This window comes from Diaporthe citri (assembly GCF_014595645.1).
Source record: "Diaporthe citri strain NFHF-8-4 chromosome Unknown scaffold_8, whole genome shotgun sequence".
NCBI classification, from domain to species: Eukaryota; Fungi; Ascomycota; class Sordariomycetes; order Diaporthales; family Diaporthaceae; genus Diaporthe; species Diaporthe citri.
Window position 1 is genome coordinate 3,103,784 of NW_025064853.1, and position 18,999 is coordinate 3,122,782.

Below are 18,999 nucleotides of genomic sequence, written 5' to 3' on the forward strand. Positions count from 1 at the left end.
GAATGGCTGGTTACATTGCTACCATGGCGTCAAACGAAGTTAAGATCAATACGCGGAAGATGAGGTACACGGGAGATGCATTGGTATGATGTCTTGACTGATTTCCTAAAGTTAAGACTTTTATTCTCTGGCCAGGTTTTTCGCTGACGTTATGGACAGGCTGCCCTTCGGGAGAGCAAATTGGACGTCAATTTGCAGGTCTACGAGAAGGCGTCCTCAAGCAGTTCCTCGTCTGACTCTGATGGCGATACGGAGTTGTCTTGTCCCTCGCCCGGACGGGGCTGGCTCAAGAGTGAACAGCAGAAACGTCTTCCGCAGGCAGCAAAAGAACGGCATATTGGCACGTACGCTCTGACGACTGAGTTATCGTCATGGGTCAAGGAAGCTATCGCCAATTATCAACCATCCGCAGAAGTCCTAGACCTTGTGGAACCTTTCGCAGCTGAGCTACACAACACCTTTGAGAATGAAAGGGGCTCCAGCACTGGGCTACACGATATCGATGCAATCGAGCTCACATACCAGTTCACGGTGGAAGTCGGCGCTGCGATTCTCTTGGCTGCTAATGCTACTAAAGATCCGGTCGACCTCTCTATGCACACCCAACTCCATGCTTCAAAGGCTGGTGGAGATGACCACTTTTCATCATGGGGCAAGTTGCTGACTGGCCTCGATTGTGACCCTCCGATCATCGTGCAATTCCCCTTCTACTTGATGATGTGCCAATCATTCACCTTCGAGCCGATTGGCTACAGGGAAGACTACATATATTCGGCCTTGACCGGTGTCGACTGGGTGCGTGCTAGAATCTTTCTTTCCTACCCTTCTCGCTGCACTCTGTTTTCAACCCGTCTTTCTCAGCGTCGAGTTCTGCGTTCATCTACCACCAGACAAGCGCTCTTCCAGTGATACGTAAAACCAACTGTGGACTATCACCGAACTTGTTTCGCTGATTGTGTGCTCACGGTAGGCCAAAGGCTCCAACAAATTCAATGACCGGTTGAACGCTTTCAAGGCTCTGGCATTGGCCTCACTGCCCGACCTCGATGATACCAGTTCCGGAGACCGTTGCTTCTGGCGGCTCGCCCCTTGCGTATTTGCACGCCATGAACAAATGCGAGAATGCCAGGTCCTTCAAGGCTCCCAAACAAGCAAGCATCGACCACGGACTTGACCAGGACGTGGTTATCTTGGCACGAGCCATAGATACTATCGGTTCCGCGTATGTATCTCTTGACACCCAATTTTATCCCACACCAGGAAACCTACATACTGATGCCAGGCTCACAGATATATGAGTCGAGATGGTGCTGCGTGGCTGGACAACGAGGGCATCGACTCGGTCATCGGCAGCGCCTTGCCCAACGACGTAATGGACCTCCACACTGATATTTTCACGGGCGAGACGCGGAACCTCATTCGTCTTCTTCTGCCCCCTCTCAAAATTACCGAGGCTATCCAGAGCACATCTACCCTGCTCTCATCAATGCTTTGCGAAATCTTCAGGGGTCATTACAGAGCACGTTTCAACAATCGTGAAGACGGACGTGTGTCCTCTACCTCCCCTCCCTACAGCTTTTGTCGGGCTCGCCATCGTCGTATTTTTGAAACTCTAGAACTATACATTGCAAAGTACCCAAAGTTTTGGGACTGGTAAGTCTGACCCGGCATCGATAGAGAGGAACTGAGGTCTACAAAGGCACGAGCAAGACATATTGACAGTTCAAATGTAGGACGTGGGAGATTTATGGTTTGGCGAAATCCCAGATCACCGAGGCTGCAATTGCCGAGCCGCTCGTCGCTGGACTCAAAAGAGCTGTGACACGCAACGAGCTCGCTGAATCTGCCCCGAACAAGTTCTTCCACCTCTGGTACGACATGGTGGAGGATGGCTCTGCTCAGCTGGCCAAGAAGCAGCCCCTCGGAGTCACCGACGACCTCGCGCCCGTGGTTCGTAACCTTCACAGCCTCTGGCATCAGCAATTGCTTGATGATACGAAGCAGCCCGGGTGGGGCCGCGAATTTGACATGAGGTCGGATGCGCTCTTCAGTGAAGCGGGCCATATCCTCGCACAAAAGGGCGGAATTTCGGAGGACATGTACAAATTCTCCATCGCCTACGGGAGACTCAGCATGAGCTTGCCATACATTGCTTATCACACAGTGGACGCTATAATCTTGGCATTTGGAGCTATACCACCGGTTTGATCGGCTCCTTTGTCTTCTTTTGGGACGAGGGCGGCAACATAGTAATAGCGATAGTTTCCGAGTTTGTCTCCTAGGGTGTTGGCGTTACCTGTGGCCGCACATCTCTAACTTATCTGGGTATATGGCAGTCTAGGCCTATCGATGAAACTTTGACTTGAAACTTCTTCGTAACTAGAAGGGGATCTGAACAGTCAGTTGAGTGCATGTGATTTCAGGCGTTAAATGCTGTTAACCTGTTTAATATAAACAAGCTTCTCCCGCCAGTAAAGGCCTCCTCGGGCTTGGTCACTGCTGAGAATCTCACGTTCTATTCATAATATATGGTGGGTTTGACCCTCTTTTCGAGGCATCAAAATATCATTTCAGCCAGCAGTTAGTGAAACGCATGAACTCCCACCGAGATGACAGAAGAATCCCAGCGACTCACTGGAAGCATTGCGAATGCCTTGTCACGCTATTGGACTGAATGCCACAGCTCGGGGGTCACAAATCATCAGACTATTTGAAGACTTACATTCTGGTTTTCTGTCATTTATTAATCCGGACTTGTTCAATAACCTGAGCCTTCCTTTCGATCAAAACTTCCGATGCTCCCATATGTTCCGCTATCCGAATCTCAAGCAGAAGCTTTCATGACACCGATTCTCACGACCTTGAAGCCACTGCAGTCCTCACTGCATGGGAGTGCCTTGTCACAAGGCAAAAGTCTGGGGACGAAAGACACATGCGCAACTTGGGATAGTCTCGATGTTCGAGGCGCAGAGTCATCCCAAATCATAATAGCAACAACTGTAGACATTACTTGCCACGATCATGACAAGTATGAATTTGACATATGGCTGAGCCGGAGCCCGACCAAGTCCCTGGCGGGTATGTCACGCTTTCTTCAAATACAGCACAGCAAGTATCCCCCGTTCTTTCCAAGACAGTGCATACATATTTTGTACAGAATTCGCTTATAAATGATGCAGGTATCCTCGATTTATCCCAGTATTCGCCGCCCACCCAGTCGTCATGGGTGTACAACTGGACAGTACCAGATGACCTGAGCTTCGATTCCCGATATGGGTACCAGATATCCCTCGCGGACGGCCAGAATAACACAGTCACCAGCTCACCGATGTTTTCCGCGCAGGTTCATGCATCAGTGGTGCCTGTCAGCCCGAGCGTGACTCAGCCGACAACTTTCTCGACCAGCACGATAACGGCCTCTCCAAAAGTGAGTACCGATCCTCTGTCCACATCGAGTGTTGGTACTAGCCCTCCGCCGTCACCCATGGACGCTGGTAGCTCTACAGGTTTGAGCAAAGGCGCGTTAGCAGGCATAGCGGTTGCCATCACAGCTCTTCTAGTCATCCTGCTAGTGGGTGGGAGCAAGTTCATCCTCATGCGGAAGGAGCGTCGGCAACAAAGCGAAGAAAGCCCGGAGAGTTCGATGTTGTTCTGGGACAAGACTCCAAGTGCAAGTAGGCTCAAGATACCAAGTGCGGAACCACAAGAGTTAGATGGCTCCCAGTCGTGTGTGCTAGCTAACAGGGAGGGCAAGACAGTGTCATCTGAAAGCTCATCTTATAGTGGCAATCAAACACACAGGCTGATGTCAGGCTGTTGGCCAGATCTGCCATGGGTCCCAAGACAGACACAATTACCATTGTCATAGCTTTCGAATCTTACCTCATGTCGTAGCGAGCATGTGGGCAGAGACTTCAATGCTCAGGTGCCTCCCTCGTGTCGACGTGGTCGGAAAGCCTGTGACATGAGGTATGAGATAGAAATCCGCAAATAGGAAAGTGACCATAGCTGTAGACAACAATCAGACTGAGTTCCTGACATCTTTGCCACACCAAGCCTCTCCTTGGGGTATAAGCTGATTTTGGGTGCAGAAGAATCGTACAGCTTGCGGGCGACTTGACCGTTGACAGTGCGCTTTCTGCCGACAAAAATACCCACTTCCCGGGGCACCCAATTCATTGGGAAGATTCTATGTGACTCCAGGGTGTGAGAGTAAAATTGGGATTGAAATGACTAGAGCCTCGTAATCTTCGAAGGCCTGATCGGAAATGGACCCGCTGAAACCTCCTGGTTGACCACGGCCCAACCAGCGAAGGGCAATGTAGCGCCGCAAAGACCTGATTCCGACTTCGTCACTGTTCTGCTACATATTTCGAGCAATGGTCTGAAAGGATGACAAGTCGACTTGGGGCCCGCAACGTGTTGAAATATTGCATCCACAGTGCTCAAAATCATGCTCCCCTGAGACCTCAGCAGCAACGGGTCCTGGAACCAAGTCAAGGTCGGGCAAGATTTGGTTGACCGTGTAAATTCATCGTAATACCACACAGTGGTAGTCCCCGCTATCCCTAGCCCCTTGGAGCAAAATCGGTCGCATCCATGAGACGCGAAGCCTCCTCGCGCTTGACCACATCGTTGTCTTGTTGAACAACACTCGTCTCGCCATCGTCTGTTGCCGTCTCATTCTTGTTGATGCTTGCCCACTTCTCCTCCATCTTCGACCTGGCAGCATGGTCCACCTTGTCGCTGCTGCCGGCAACGAGACCGTAGACGAAGTTGGCTGCAAGGTACGTGCCGACGAACCACAGCCAACCCAGGGCGGCGAGTCCGAAGGTGACGAAGAGGGTGGACCCGAGGACTATGCTGGCCACGCCGATCCAGAAGAGGGAGAATATGACGGCGGTGAAGAGGGCGAGGGCGATGGTGCCGAGCACGAAGGAGGCGAAGAGGAGGACCGGGACGAGGGAGAGCAGCAGCTGGGCGACGACGAAGGACTGTGGGGGGGTTGAGTGGTCAGTATGTTGCAGCGGAGTACAAGAGAGGAGTGAGTCTAGGACGAGGCCGTGGGAGGTAGCATACAAATAAGAGTGGCTGCTCCTGGGCAAAGCTCAGGACGCTGTCGTAGGCCTTCTGTCGGTCGGTCGGGCTCACGACGCGGTCGGCCTGGCGACGCGCCGAGTCGATCGTGCCGCTGACGTAGTCGTAGACGGCCATATTCTGCTGCCGGCTGCTTGGAAATCGTTGGAAATGGTCTGATATTCAGAGGACGATGTCAAGGTCGAGGTGGGATGCGACGGGGGTAGAACTGGATTGACTCCAAGAGGATGCAACGGCGAGCTTGGGTCTCCCCAGTGGGCAAGCTTGGAGGGGCTGGGGGAGGTGGTTACCCCCGTCTGAGCCCTCACCTTGGCCCGCCCCCACTCATGCAGGAACCCGCATTCCAGCTGCGCCTGCCTACGTGGGCCAATGACGGGACGAACCACGGCCACCTCACATCTACAGACTAGAGACGCCTCCAAAACCTCCGTCAATGTCGTGACTCTCTTGTCTTGTGCACTCTCTACTTAGCCCACACACCCAATGATGGGCGCATTCTTGAATCGTTGACGATTAGTTTGACGAACGGCAATTTTCGAGGTCGGGGAGTCCGCAGCTTTTGTAAAGTCACGGGCCCGACCCGGACCATGGGCTTATATGCGAGAGAATATTGAACTTTGGTCCACCAAGTGTGGCTTTTGGTCTTCCTGGTGCGATTATTTGGTCCATACCCGTCAAGGACAGCGAGCGGCAAGTGGAGCTGTCTTTGCCTCAGCAGCCATCCATGGTAGCCCGTTGTTGGTTGCCCACGCGGGTGTTGGTTCGCCGATGCCTGCTCGCAACAGCAAAGCACATGCACAGTATGGCTACTTATATCTCCCATCACCAAACGCCACCTGGCCAATGACATTTCCAATTAAAGCCTTTTTTTAAGAAACAAAACTCTCTGCATCGACCGGCCTCAGTCTTCCTCTTCTCAAATACCTCCATTGCTCACTTGTACCCATGGATTTCTGCCGGGTATCGTGTCCTCAACGTTTCCCTCTGGGACCGTTCGAGCAAACGAGCAAAACCCCTCTTGAGGGGCCCCAGCTTAGCTTCACAAGTTCGTCCCTCCCCGAAATAAGATCAAGGTATTACAGGACTTAGCGCTAATTTGCCTTATAAAATAATACAGAGATGCAGCCTATTGAGAACCCTGCAGCAGCATCCTGGGGCCTAAATCTCAGTGAAAAAGACTTCGCAGCGCTCAAACGCGGTTGTAGGATTCGAGATATGGATGACAGATGGGCCTTTGTTTATATGACGGATCAAGAATTACTAGATGAACTATCGGCTGAAAAGAAAGCAACGACGGATGAAGTGCTGACAGATGACCAGCTGTTGGATGAACTTGAGATGGAGGAGCCCTGGATGGAAGAAGAAAGGACGGAAAAGGCTGCGCCGGCTCGAGTTGTAACGGAAGAAGACATGGCGCAGGGTGGTTACATCTCCATCCGCCGAACCTGGTCAAACATTGAGCTCTACAGACTCGTTCTGACTGTTCAGCCAAGCGAGGGCGGCATCAGTAGAAAGATCGAAGCCATCACCTGGGAGCAGCGCGAAGATCATCTCATCTCGGGAGAGCAAGCTAAGATGGACGTCGTCCTTCTTTGCAGGTCACACCTTGAGTGCGATCTTGCCGCTGCTCCAGACAATGACGCCTTACAGTTTTCCGGCCTTCTGTAGACAATACGATATACGACAAGTAATCATAAGGGACGGGTGAATAGAGCTGCATTATTGTGCACTACGACCGTCGGTACGCAGGACCTCGAGACCCTGAGCTTCAGGCTGGAACGGAGGCTTGGAAACGATCACCCAAGCACGCGCGAGAGACCACCGAATTTTGATCCGCCGAGCTTGGTCTGTGGTCTTTCTGCCGCAAGCACTTGATCCATACCGGTCGTCAGGTCCATGGCTTTGGCGTCAATATACCACGGCTCATCTCGGGCAACGGTGAAGCGGTGGCCAACGTATATTGCAAGAAAGACGGGGATGCCAATGTATGCAGTCAGCAAACTCGAGACGTCCCAGTTGTTGCCGACAAAGACCTTGAGTCCGTTCAACAACATGAGGACGAAGAAGGTCACTCCGCAGATCCATGCAAAGTAGGGCTGAAACCGGGATCGGTACGGAAGTTCGGTGATACGTTGCACCTTTGTGCCCTTCCGGAATCGCAGGTAGATGATAACACACTGCGATCCAGCTTTGGAAGGCACCGGCATTGATAATGTTGATCAGCCAGTTGAAGACGACGGCGCCGGTCGAGGCGACGTTGAGGTATGCCAGGAGGGATATGGATGCGCTCGCAGCGAGTGCGTAGTAGGGCACGCCGCTCTTGGTGCACTTGGCAAAGATCTTCGGTGCCGTGCCCACGAGAGCCATGCTGTAGAGGGCTCGGCTCGAGAGATACAGGTTACGAGTTGCCGGCAGACCAGGCCGATGTCAGGATGATAGCGTTGACGATGTCGGGGTAAATGCTGATTCCGGCCTCGCTGACCGCTACAGCCCATGGTGACGACCCTGCGCCCTTTCCTCCCCCGAGTAAACGGGCGCTGTCGCTGGAGATGATGAGGCCGATGAAGAAGGAGCCCAGGACGTAAAAGAAGATGAGCCGGTAGATGTATCGACGGCCGGCCGTCGGCAGATTCCGCCTGGGCGATTGCATCCCACCACCGGTGACCACGATCAGCTCTGGCGCAAAGGCGAAGGCAAAGACCGAGAAGACCAAAGTGCCAACAAAAGCGCACAGCCTGCCGCTATCGCCGTCAACGAGGTATTCCTTGATTGGTCCGGGCTGGCGCCAGTAACGGAATCCCAAGGCCTGTCGGTTCGGGCCACCGCCGCAAACAATGACAAGGGCCGTGATGAGAAGAGCGATCAGCCTAGACACTTTGAGGGAGGCGAACCAGAACTCGGCCTCGCCGTAGACCTTGACTGGGAAGCAGTTGAGGGCTATGATGACGACCATGGAGATGCTGATCCATACGGCAACATGCACTGGTGGGTTCCAGTACTGGATGACGAGGCTGGTTGCCGTTATTTCCGCCGGGACGGTAATGGCGAAGATATACCAGTACATCCAGCCGAGCGCGAAGCCCAGGCTGCTCGAGACGTAGCGGGACCCAAAGTAGTTGACACTCGCTGCCACGGACCGGGAGGTAGGAACTGAACTCGGTGGTCGCGGTGATGATACCGTACACGAGGATGCTCATGAGAATGTATGCCACGAGGAGAAGGCATGGCCCTCCCATAGCTATCACGCGTATCCTCGCCCGTCCGTTTAATAATAATTTAACCCGAGTCAAGACAAGATAAATATCTGATCTTGCATCTTCAGGTGAACAGCCTACGGTAACTCGTGCCAAAAGGGCGCGAGGTTTGGTACACTTGGTTATATGTTTTTGAGGCAAACCACGGCCAGCTCAGTGTCTTGAAGCTAACAAAGAAACAATGTCGCCCTCACGCAGAGCATCAACCCACGTCCATTGTAGCGACGCACTCCGTAACTTGGTCGAGCTTCGGGACAAGGCTCCAGACGTAGAGGAGCTCGGGGTCGTGGAACCTTCCAACGGCCTGTCACGTCTTTTCCAGACGGTGGACATGATATCACCCGCGGTCTTGAAACTGGAGATCCCAAATTGCTCCACGCCACGCTGGGTCAGTTCCATGAAGAATTCGCGGTCCTTTGGCCTGACAGCCTCGCAACCGGCCATGAAAAGTGGCCACACCGGACAAGGGCCCTCGAGGTTGTGGGACGCCAAGGCCTCTTCAAAGCTCCTCAGGCTATCTATCACGCCGCTGACGTAGCCCTGCAGTATGCGGGGGTGCAGGTCACGTATCCGGCGGTAGAAGAATATCTCCAGAGCAGTATTCAGGGCCCTCAGCATGTGGGGGTTGGGCCCGTCTGTGTGGGCGGCCTCGCGCTGGGCGTTGTCCTCATCCGACGCGTGCCCTCCGGGGCCCATTACGGGCCGGGAGGCAAAGCTACAGATCATTTCCTCGAGCAGCTTGGCCCGCTTTTGGAGGGAGTTCGACAGCTCGAAACTTGACGAGCTGGGCCTAGACTTGACCATATCGAGCAGGTTGGCAAGCCTTGTGACCTGGGATACGAGGCTTAGCCACGTCTCGGGTATCCCGTAGACCTGAGGATAGAGGGTGTCCATAGATTCACGGGAGTCTTCAAGGTGGATATCTCGACGCCCGGTCTCGTGCTCTTTCAACTCCTCGATCTCAAGGTCACTATCGGAAGCATGTGGCTGCAGCCTGAGGAAGTCGTCTAGACGCGTGTACTGGGGATCCTGCAGTGGCTGGATTCCGCCAGCACGCAGTGATTCTTGTTGGGGTTGGGGAGCCGGCCTGTACATGTTCGGTTCCTGTGTGTCGTAGTCGTGGATGACATATGTGCTCTCGCCCATGATGCGCATCCATGTGTACACGTGATGCAACAGACGCACCCGCCTGGAGATGTGGCGCTTGGCGAGACCCCTTAGCCGGAGCAGGCGTTCCGCGTCGAGCAGGTAACAGCGGGCGTCTTTTTCATTACCCGTGATGATCTGAGGGATCTGTAAGCTACTCGGAAATTAGTTTCAGCCCCCCTGGCCGCAGGTCTTACCGAGTTATTAGCGAGCATCAGGATTGCCATCAGCTGATCCTTGTATTTTGCTCTTGACTTGCCCTGGACCTCAGTCTTGAGAGACATCTGCATGTGGTGCTTGGCCTTTGCGAGAGTCGTAGAGGCCAAGTTATCCACTGATGGCTGTGACGAGCCGCTTCGAGTTGCTGGAGTCGCATTGGCATGATACGCGGCGCAGCTGAGCACCGCCCAGTAGTTCGCCTTGGCCGCGTGCGACACGTTGTTGGCCTCAAAGAAGGTCAGGTCGGCAAAGGTCTGTACCGCATACGCCAGGTTGAGGATCTCCCACGGCGACTTGAGCCCCGTTGGTAGCGCCCGCGTGATGCTGTTAAGATTTGCCCGGAAGTGACGCAGCAAGGACTGGGCCATGTCTGGCGTCACACTATCATGATCACTGACGACCGGAGACTGAATCAGGGGCACAGTCAGGGGGGCTCCTGTCGTGTCCGACCGAGATGACCCCGGTGGTGGGATGCGTTGTTCCATGCCTTCGATCTGCATCGGCGTCAGCTGGGGGTCTGGCCAGCTCCACGTCGAGTCGGGCATGCCGGGAGCATCCAAAGCCAGTCTACCCGGGTCAGCGGCGAAGAGGTAGGCTGGGTTTGCGTCAAAGAGATCACCCCATTGCAGAGTGCTGTCCAGGCCGAGAAGGGTGTCAAGGGAGAATGGGCTTGTCGTATCCGGCTCCGGCTCTGGAATTGGGTCTGGGTTGTCGCTGACGAGCCCCGGGTCGGTCTGCTGTGCTACACCTTGTGAGGTGGCTCCTGATCCGGCCTGGCCCAGGTCAAGCACACCGAACGGGCCGACCGTGACCTGACGGTCCTTGGTGCGATCGAGCTCCGCAAGACAGCCATCTACAGAGTTGTCCTCCAAGCTGGCAACAAGCCCATGGCTCATGAGCTCTCGAGACGTTTCTTACAGAGCGGCTGGTCAGCCGGGAAGCAATGATATGATGGAAGCCAAGAGCGGCGAGGAAACATAGACAGGCAGGAGCATTACCCGTATATAGGTGTCGTCTCGACCGCTGGGCGGCGGCTGATGCAGAACCAGCGGTGCTCGTGGAGGAATGCGCTGCCTGGCCCGAGGGCGCGGCCCATCGCACGTCGGCTGCGAAGCCATCACAACCCACGCCTGCCTTGCTGCAGGTGTTGCAGGCGGGCCTGGTCTTGTCGCACTTGACATGGCGCCGCCGGCATGTCGCGCAGCTACCCCGCGAGCGTTTCGGTCGAGGCTGTACCTTGCTATCCATACGGAGTCTGTCTTCGGACTCTTCGGACCCCGCCGGGGAGCGAGTCCGGCCGATTCAAAAAAAAAAAAAAGGGAGTGGGGCCGGGGAGACACGCCGTCAGAACCGCCTTGATGCGGGGGAGGGAACGGAAGTGGACTGTGGTTCCATGAGAAGTTAGATTTCGCCGTCGGAAGCGAGCAACGAAAGGGGAACGAGAGGCGTCCGGGCTGGCCTGACGAAAAGGGAACCGCGATATATAGTCTGGTCTTTGGCATGAAGCAGCGACCCGAGCTAGGACAGGCATAGCCGGCCCCCCGCTCTAGTTATGTGTATCTTCGCGGGGTAGACTGTAAAGTTATCTGTTTTAGATAACCATTATTCATGCCAGGTCCACATGTCAAATAATAAACGTAGGTGAAGATCCGGCAAATATCAGCGCTCGGCTTCAGGCTTGGCCACATGATAGGATGTCAATCCCAGGAGCCAACCAACGGAATCGGATCTCAGCTCTGATAGCCACCTCGTGACTGCTTCCCCGTCTTCATTTTCTTCATTGCTGCGAGACTGCCTGCTACGTAGCTACGTATGTCTAATTAAGTCATCAACAGTCACGCCCCTTGAGCGTCCAACTCTCTCTGGAACGACTCGGGTATTTCCTTTTCAAGGCCGTGCTGTGAAGCGCTGTAGCCGAGCAATTTTCCTGCCCTATCTGGGGCACACACAGCGTTTGTGCCAAATAGAACACTCCCATGAGGAAAGGTCTTGTCCGCCTCCTGGGCATCAATCGACTTTGGCAGCGCCTGTATCTCTGCCTTCTGGGCTGTCTGAGAAACAATCTCGGCAATGCGCTTCCATGACTAGAGGCGCGATTTATTGTGAGTAAAATCTTCAGCCAAATGAATGCCAGGTAACTACGTACCATCTCTCCAGTCTGAACAAAATATAGGCCATTCTCGTTCCAGAGTTCTGGGTCGGAATCCTTGTCCTGCCCCTTGCTTACTATCGCTGTGATGAGGCTGCTGAGGTCCGCAATATGCACATTGCCCCAGGTAGCCTCTCCAGGTCCGACATACACTGCAGCCTTTTGCTCAATGGCTACCTTGCAAAGGCCAGGAATTTGTATGCTATTGCGATTGCCCTGCCCACGACCCAAACCGTAGATAATGGGTGGGAAGAGGATGGCTGTGCGGACTCGGGACCCCAGTTCACGGGCGATGCTCAGCATGGCTTGGTCGACAGCACGTGCCGGAGACTTCTCAATGAGGTCAACTATCTCGGAAACGCTGCCGTAGTCATTATACTTGCGGCCCGAGGCCTCACCGAAACGCTTGTGGACGACATCCGGTGCTGAGAGGACGCTTGCGCCGGATATCTGGATCCAAGAGACTTTTTTACGAGCACGTCTCAGTAAATGTTGGAAAATAGAACCTCAAAAGATCATCAAAACCTACCAGGGCTTGTTCTGCTGGCCTTGCGAATGCCATTTGCGATACTCTGGACCGCGCCGATGTGTTTTCCGTTGGCAGCATCTGGATCATCTGTCAGTTTACTTGCAAAAAGAGAGGTCGAGGAAGACGTGGACACATACTGATGACCACGTCAGTTTCCTTGACAGCTGCTTCAATGACATCGGCTGAGTCTAGATCACCCTGCTGAAGCTGAACGTGGGGATACTCGTCGGTGATGGGCTTGGCCTTGACTGTGTCGCGGACCAGAGCTGTGATCGATGCGGTGGGGAATCGGCTTGCGATCGAAGCAAGTACATCGCCCCCGATGTAGCCAGTCGCACCAGTGCTGCATACGGGGGTGAGTGATCCGGCTCATCTCCAGGCCCAGGGTGTGATGGTGGGTACCTACAGGAAGACCTTCATCATGGGCTGGGTGTCTGATGGACTTGATAAGGACCGGTGAAGATAGACAGGGATCAACGTAATGTAATCGACGGGACGGAATGTCTGTATGTCTGTAGTACGACTTGCGTCTTCAACACAGATGGGCCATGCTAAGTTGTCTCTTATGAACCGTCCTGCCAGCTGGCGCGTTGCTAAGTCGTCGGCCAAATGTGGAGTGGGGGATGTTTTACCAAAGGAGCAAGCAAACCCGAATCCAACTCCAGTCCCGAAACCACTCGACCACCGTGAACAACTAACCGGGAACTAGTCTCAAATCCCGCGGTCCCATGCGCGTATAATGACATCCATCATGGGCATTCCGCCGAGATAGCTATTAAACTAAGAACGCCTCCATCGCTATCCATGTGCAGCCTTCATCACCACCAGCAGGCCAGATAATCGTCCAGACCAAGATAGCAAGATGGCAAACCGCAGCGTGTCTCTTGACACCAAGGTGTTCAGCATTAATGACCTCAAACGCGAGGGCAGCGCAAAATTGCCTCCCATGTATCGAGGTCTGTCGCTCCTGTGCCAGCCAGCCGCGTGTTTCCAGACTGACGATGACCAGACTTTTATAATGAAGGGGCCATGGACATGGAAACGTGCGTTTACACTGTAAATCAGTCAGTTTCATTTAGGTTCGGTGGCTCACTTTGTCTCAAGACTCCGGGAAAATGAGGAAGCATACCGAAGATACAAGATCCGTCCTCGCATTCTGGTTAATGTAGATCACGTCGATACGTCGGCGGAGATATTTGGCATCAAGGTAAGGCACCATTATCACCGAGTCATTCGGAAATGTCTAAATCTCCATAGGTCCCGTTTCCCTTTGGGTTCAGCCCATCTGCTATGCACCAACTAGCCCATCCCGAGGGTGAAGTCGCCACCTCGAGAGCCGCGGCGTCAGAGGGCATATGCATGGGCCTGTCATCTTACTCAACCGTGTCACTTGAAGAAGTCGCACAGCAAGGGCTGGGAAACCCCTTTTTCATGCAGGTCTGCGTGCTGAAAGACCGTCGTACCACTCTGCAACTGCTGCAGCGAGCAGAAGGTGAGGAACCCAATGTCGACTGCCCGGTATGCCACACCCATGCTAACGTCTGACTGCCGCCAAGCTGCCAATTACAAAGCCATCTTCGTCTCTGTAGACGTGCCTGTGCTTGGACGCCGCCTCAATGAGATGCGCAATAGCTTCACGCTCCCAGAGGAAATGCAGTTCCCGAATCTCCTGTCCAACGGCAGGAAAGAGTTCAGTGGCGATAATGCGGCAACAGCCTTTGGTAAGAATCTACCGATGGTACTCTGAACATAGTAGCTGACCACAGACGAAGATGCTAGTCTCGATTGGAATTCCGCGATCCCGTGGCTGAAGGAGCACACCAAGATGCAAATCTGGCTCAAGGGGGGTGAGTGCATTCATTCGGCCATCTGATTGTCTTCTTTTCTGACGACCGTCTAGTAAACACAACCGAGGATATTCAGATGGCCATCGATCACAACCTGGACGGTGTTGTCATTTCCAACCACGGCGGGCGACAGCTTGATGGCATTGCCGCCACGCTTGACACACTTCGTGTCTGCGCACCACTTGCCAAGGGAAAGATTCAGATCGCAGTGGACGGAGGGGTGCGCAAGGGCTCTGACATTTTCAAGGCAATCGCCCTTGGTGCGGACCATGTGTTGGTTGGCAGAATACCCATCTGGGGTCTTGCGGTATGAAGTTCGAAGAGAATCCCTCCCTCTCCTGACTGGATGTGCTGACCCTTGTACAGTACAATGGCCAGAAGGGCGTCGAGCTGGCGATCAAGATGCTCAAGGAAGAATTTGCCGTGACAATGAGGCTGGCCGGGTTAGTTTACCGTCTTTTTCTCATCAGGCCACGAATAAACAACTGACTTGGTTGGTAGATGTGCGTCAGTCAAGGACATCACACCGGACAGATTGGCATACCTAAGGCACGACGGAATCTTGGCAAGGTTGTAAGGGGCAAGGCCCTGTTCACCGTGTTTCCCACGGTGGGGCATATTTTACGCTCAAGGGGCTCTCAAACTGCACAGCACGGTGACTTTGGAGTTTAGATAGGATGATTGCTACATGGTGATCTGGTGTACAAACTCGAGTGCCGAATTTGATTAATGGTGTGAAGCATTACATTGTGTATCTAGCTTGGATCGACTTCAACCTTTAATCATCTTTAGTAGACCTGGGCCGTAGCCGCGACAATACTCAGGGGCAGCATCTCATCTTCATCTGGCGCTTTCTAGACAGAGAATTGGCCATGTGAATGATTATTTCCTTTTTTTCAGGAAGTCCTGGAAAATACTCCGGCATTTTGAAGCTAAGCAAGGTGGCCATAAGAATACTATTAACCATTTGTTGAAGCTGGCGAAAGTTGTTCCTAGCAGAGCATGCGGGATATTGAGCTTAAAAACTTGAAAATGAAAGTCCGTATTGAAATCGTGCATTTCACTCCAATCATTACACATAATTAATCAAGCGGTAATGCATTTCATTAATCTCGGCAACTCAAATCCCACTTGCCAAGTCTTGTGCGATCACCGGCTTTACTGCCCAACAACCTTAACACCAGCGATTTGAAGCAACGACGCAAACTCGGCGCGCTCTTTCTGGCCGAGGACCACAAAGGGCTTCCGACATCCTCCTGTTGGCGTGCCACGCAGCTCCATACCGGTCTTGATAGCTGCCGCGTAGTTGTAAGACTCGAGGAACTTGCAGACAGGGTAGATCTTGGTCCAGAGCTCCCTTGCCTTCTCCAGGTCTTTCTTCACAGCAAGGGCCTCCCACAATTCGACAGACAGCTCGGGGATGATGTTGGTCGCGCCCCACACGGAGCCCTTTGCGCCAGCGGCCAGGCCGTAGAAGGTCAACGTGTCCCAGCCATTGAAGGCGGTGATCTTGTCCTGCAGGGAGAACAGGAGCTCCGTGAGCGCCGGCGCATCCCCTGAGGTGTCTTTCAGGTACGCGACTCCCACTTTTGATAGATCGGCCAGCTGAGCCGGGCTGAGCTTGAGACCACTTGCTGAAGGGATGTTGTAGTACATGATCGGGAGCTTTGACACGGAATGCAGCTCTGCCAGGAGCTGGTGCAGCTCTTCCACAGACGGTGCGTCGTAGAATGGAGGCACAACCATCAGCGCTGCCGCACCAACCTCGGCGGCGTGCTTTGCGAGCTCGACGCCGTCTCTTGTCGACAGTGCACCGGTACCCGCGATGACCGGGACCCTTCCAGCCGCAGACTTGACGCATGCCTCGACAAGTTGTTTGCGTTCCTCGAGGGTCAACGCGGTGAACTCGCCGGTGCTGCCGCCGGGGACTAAGCCGTGAACGCCCGCTTTGATGAGATGCTGGATGTGCTGGTCCAAAGCCGCGACGTCAATGGCCGACCGATCGGCCGTGAATGGCGTGTACAACGCGACCATGATACCTTGGAGAGACATGGTGACTGAGTGTGTGTTTGTGTATTTGTGGGGTGTTTGTAAAGCGGTCTAGGTCGGGGTAGCAATTGATGATGTTTGATGCCTTCGTTGATAGGCCTTTTCAATCATAAATCTCGGATATTCAACTGGTATATACATCATTCTACACCATCGCCTACATCAAGAGATTCAAGAGGCAAGCCAGTGCGAGACATGCTGCACCTGCAATCTGGTTGCTCCGGACGCGAGGGAAGCAGCTCGGGCTCGGCTCTGCCAACCATGCTCGGAAAGAGAAGCCGAGGTGACAGGAATGCTCTGACAGACCCATTTCACCGGCTGTTGGCCTTAAGAGCATAGTACAAATACCGTTCAAGTGCCTGGAGCAGTCACATTATAGGAGAATCATCCATACGAACTACATCTGGTTTCATCTTCACATAATGCGCCATAATCAGCATCTCATTCACAATGGGCTTGGTGATATTTCCCAACGGACCCTGGGCTAGTGTTCTTTCTGGTCTTCAATGCGACTCCGGTGTTAGTCGGGTTTCGTCCAAATACGGAAAACCCGGCAAACTTCCTTTGCAGTGAAGCTACATTAGGAAGGCCAGCCCGAGCCGGTCCGGCAATCGGAGCCGGGAACCGGCCGCAGTGACGGACTTGGTGATAAGCGATTGAGACTTGTAGACAGTTCAACTTGGACGTATATGTGTGAATTCGTCTCTGCTTTTGCTCACAATCTGCATGCACGTATACAACGCATCAATCGTCAACCATGGCTGACCTCTTTGCATCATTAACCGCGCCAAACGGCCATTCCTACTCACAGCCATTGGGTCTCTTCATCGGCAACGAATTCGTCAAGGGATCATCGGAGAAGCCAATTACTTCTATTGATCCATTGTGAGCATGCTTTCATGATATATTTCGCACCTGTTGCTGATCAACAATCTGCAGCACCGAGTCTGAGATTGCGACTGTACAAGCAGCGTCGGTAGAAGACGTTGACAAGGCAGTCAAGGCAGCTCATGCTGCGCTGAGGAACGGGCCATGGAAGACGCTTCCAGGGACCGAGCGCGGCATTCTCATGAACCGCCTTGCTGACTTGATGGAGAAGAACAAGGAGCTGCTTGCCACTATTGACACATGGGATAACGGTAAGTACAACTGAGCTGAGTCTGCAGAGCCGCCTTTTGCCGCTTGAATCTGACACTGCGGCCCAGGAAAGCCATACAAGGACGCTCTTGAGGGCGATCTGCCCGAAGCTATCGGCACTATACGCTACTATGCCGGCTGGGCGGACAAGATCTTTGGACAGACCATCTCAACCACGTCTGAGAAATTCGCCTACACCATCCGGCAGCCCATCGGGGTCGTTGGGCAGATCATCCCCTGGAACTACCCTCTCTCCATGGCGTGTTGGAAGCTCGGTCCCGCGCTGGCCTGCGGCAACACTGTCGTCTTGAAAGCGGCTGAACAGACCCCTCTCAGTGTTCTGGTCTTGGGGCAGCTGATCAGAGAAGCTGGTTTCCCTGCCGGAGTCGTGAATCTGATCAACGGCTACGGAAGGGAAGCCGGCGTCGCGCTGGTAGAGCACCCCCAGGTCGACAAGATCGCATTCACAGGATCGACGTCTACAGCTCGCCAGATTATGGCCTTGGCCGCCAAGTCCCTAAAGAACATCACGCTCGAGACCGGAGGCAAGTCGCCATTGCTGGTCTTTGACGATGCGGATCTCGACCAGGCTGTAAAGTGGTCCCATTTTGGCATCATGTCGAACAAGGGTGAAATCTGCACCGCAACGTCCCGTATTCTCGTCCACAAGCCGATCTATGCATCATTTGTGGAGGCCTTCCAGCAGAGGGTAGCCAGCACCAGCGTACTGGGCAATCCTTTTGACGAGGCAACTTATCAAGGCCCACAAGTCACAAAGCAGCAACAGGAACGCGTTAAAACTTTCATAGACTCTGCTGTCTCCGAGGGGGCTACGCTTATGGCCGGCGGGCAAAAGGATTTGCCTGGGGATAAGGGCTATTTTGTCCGGCCAACGGTGCTTACCAACGTCACGGATTCCATGACGGTGTTCAGGGAGGAGGTCTTTGGTCCGGTTGTTGTCATCTCCAGCTTTGAAACCGAAGAGGAAGCTGTTGCCAGGGCGAACAGTACAGCCTATGGGCTTGGAGCTGCAGTCTTTACCAGAGACCTCGAGAAGGCTCACAGGGTTGCGGGCGACATCGAAGCAGGTATGGTCTGGGTGAACAGCAGCCAAGACTGCGATCCGAGAATACCTTTTGGAGGTGTCAAGCAGAGTGGTATCGGCAGAGAGCTGGGAGAGGCTGGTTTGGAGGCTTACACTCAGATCAAGGCCGTCCACATCAATATGGGCAATCGTCTGTGATCTCATTTCATCTCATGGTGGGGAGTCTAGATGGTGTCGTTGTCTCTCAACGTCTGTGTTGAAATACAATGAGATTGTTAACGAACCGACCTTGCTAACTGCCATTTAATTATCATGGAATTGAGGCCAAGCTAGAGGGAGCTGACATGCTAAACAATTGATCGATCCCGAGATGAAATGGGACCTGTGTACCAAGCCATTAGGTCTCTGCGGCTGGTTCAGGCAGAATATAAAAGTGTCGCCAGTTTCATCAACGGGCGTACCAAGTGTCGAAAATCGCAGACTAGCCGAGTCCACATGATAGCAAGTCAGAGGGCTAACGAGTGAGA

General features: G+C 53.6%; 9 protein-coding genes across 9 annotated transcripts; 4 read left to right on the top strand and 5 right to left on the bottom strand.

Moving 5' to 3' along the window:
- Positions 1–2: 2 nt before the first annotated feature.
- Positions 3–2,208, top strand: INS49_015190 (uncharacterized protein; the record flags this gene model as incomplete). The annotated part of the gene is made up of 7 exons (XM_043175876.1): positions 3–83; positions 160–795; positions 971–1,067; positions 1,207–1,222; positions 1,291–1,547; positions 1,617–1,653; positions 1,734–2,208. The coding sequence occupies 7 exons, from the start codon at positions 3–5 to the stop codon at positions 2,206–2,208; spliced, it is 1,599 nt and encodes a 532-aa protein (XP_043020833.1).
- Positions 2,209–4,568: 2,360 nt separating this feature from the next.
- Positions 4,569–5,214, bottom strand: INS49_015191 (uncharacterized protein; the record flags this gene model as incomplete). Its single annotated transcript, XM_043175877.1, has 2 exons — positions 4,569–4,994; positions 5,080–5,214. The coding sequence occupies 2 exons, from the start codon at positions 5,212–5,214 to the stop codon at positions 4,569–4,571; spliced, it is 561 nt and encodes a 186-aa protein (XP_043020834.1).
- A 1,002-nt stretch (positions 5,215–6,216) lies between these two features.
- INS49_015192 (uncharacterized protein) lies at positions 6,217–6,765 on the top strand (the record flags this gene model as incomplete). Its single annotated transcript, XM_043175878.1, has 1 exon — positions 6,217–6,765. The coding sequence occupies one exon, from the start codon at positions 6,217–6,219 to the stop codon at positions 6,763–6,765; it is 549 nt and encodes a 182-aa protein (XP_043020835.1).
- Positions 6,766–6,893: 128 nt separating this feature from the next.
- On the bottom strand, positions 6,894–7,464 carry INS49_015193 (uncharacterized protein; the record flags this gene model as incomplete). Its single annotated transcript, XM_043175879.1, has 2 exons — positions 6,894–7,193; positions 7,276–7,464. The coding sequence occupies 2 exons, from the start codon at positions 7,462–7,464 to the stop codon at positions 6,894–6,896; spliced, it is 489 nt and encodes a 162-aa protein (XP_043020836.1).
- A 31-nt stretch (positions 7,465–7,495) lies between these two features.
- On the bottom strand, positions 7,496–10,612 carry INS49_015194 (uncharacterized protein; the record flags this gene model as incomplete). Its single annotated transcript, XM_043175880.1, has 3 exons — positions 7,496–8,223; positions 8,693–9,644; positions 9,695–10,612. The coding sequence occupies 3 exons, from the start codon at positions 10,610–10,612 to the stop codon at positions 7,496–7,498; spliced, it is 2,598 nt and encodes an 865-aa protein (XP_043020837.1).
- Positions 10,613–11,551: 939 nt separating this feature from the next.
- Positions 11,552–12,814, bottom strand: INS49_015195 (uncharacterized protein; the record flags this gene model as incomplete). Its single annotated transcript, XM_043175881.1, has 5 exons — positions 11,552–11,800; positions 11,863–12,329; positions 12,395–12,472; positions 12,532–12,737; positions 12,801–12,814. 5 exons carry the CDS (start codon positions 12,812–12,814, stop codon positions 11,552–11,554), a joined length of 1,014 nt encoding a protein of 337 aa, XP_043020838.1.
- Positions 12,815–13,256: 442 nt separating this feature from the next.
- INS49_015196 (uncharacterized protein) lies at positions 13,257–14,818 on the top strand (the record flags this gene model as incomplete). The annotated part of the gene is made up of 9 exons (XM_043175882.1): positions 13,257–13,350; positions 13,419–13,437; positions 13,499–13,601; positions 13,652–13,886; positions 13,951–14,115; positions 14,161–14,241; positions 14,295–14,548; positions 14,608–14,684; positions 14,743–14,818. 9 exons carry the CDS (start codon positions 13,257–13,259, stop codon positions 14,816–14,818), a joined length of 1,104 nt encoding a protein of 367 aa, XP_043020839.1.
- A 581-nt stretch (positions 14,819–15,399) lies between these two features.
- On the bottom strand, positions 15,400–16,293 carry INS49_015197 (uncharacterized protein; the record flags this gene model as incomplete). The annotated part of the gene is made up of 1 exon (XM_043175883.1): positions 15,400–16,293. One exon carries the CDS (start codon positions 16,291–16,293, stop codon positions 15,400–15,402), a length of 894 nt encoding a protein of 297 aa, XP_043020840.1.
- Positions 16,294–17,047: 754 nt separating this feature from the next.
- Positions 17,048–18,670, top strand: INS49_015198 (uncharacterized protein; the record flags this gene model as incomplete). Its single annotated transcript, XM_043175884.1, has 3 exons — positions 17,048–17,175; positions 17,230–17,429; positions 17,496–18,670. The coding sequence occupies 3 exons, from the start codon at positions 17,048–17,050 to the stop codon at positions 18,668–18,670; spliced, it is 1,503 nt and encodes a 500-aa protein (XP_043020841.1).
- Between the last annotated feature and the right edge of the window lie 329 nt (positions 18,671–18,999).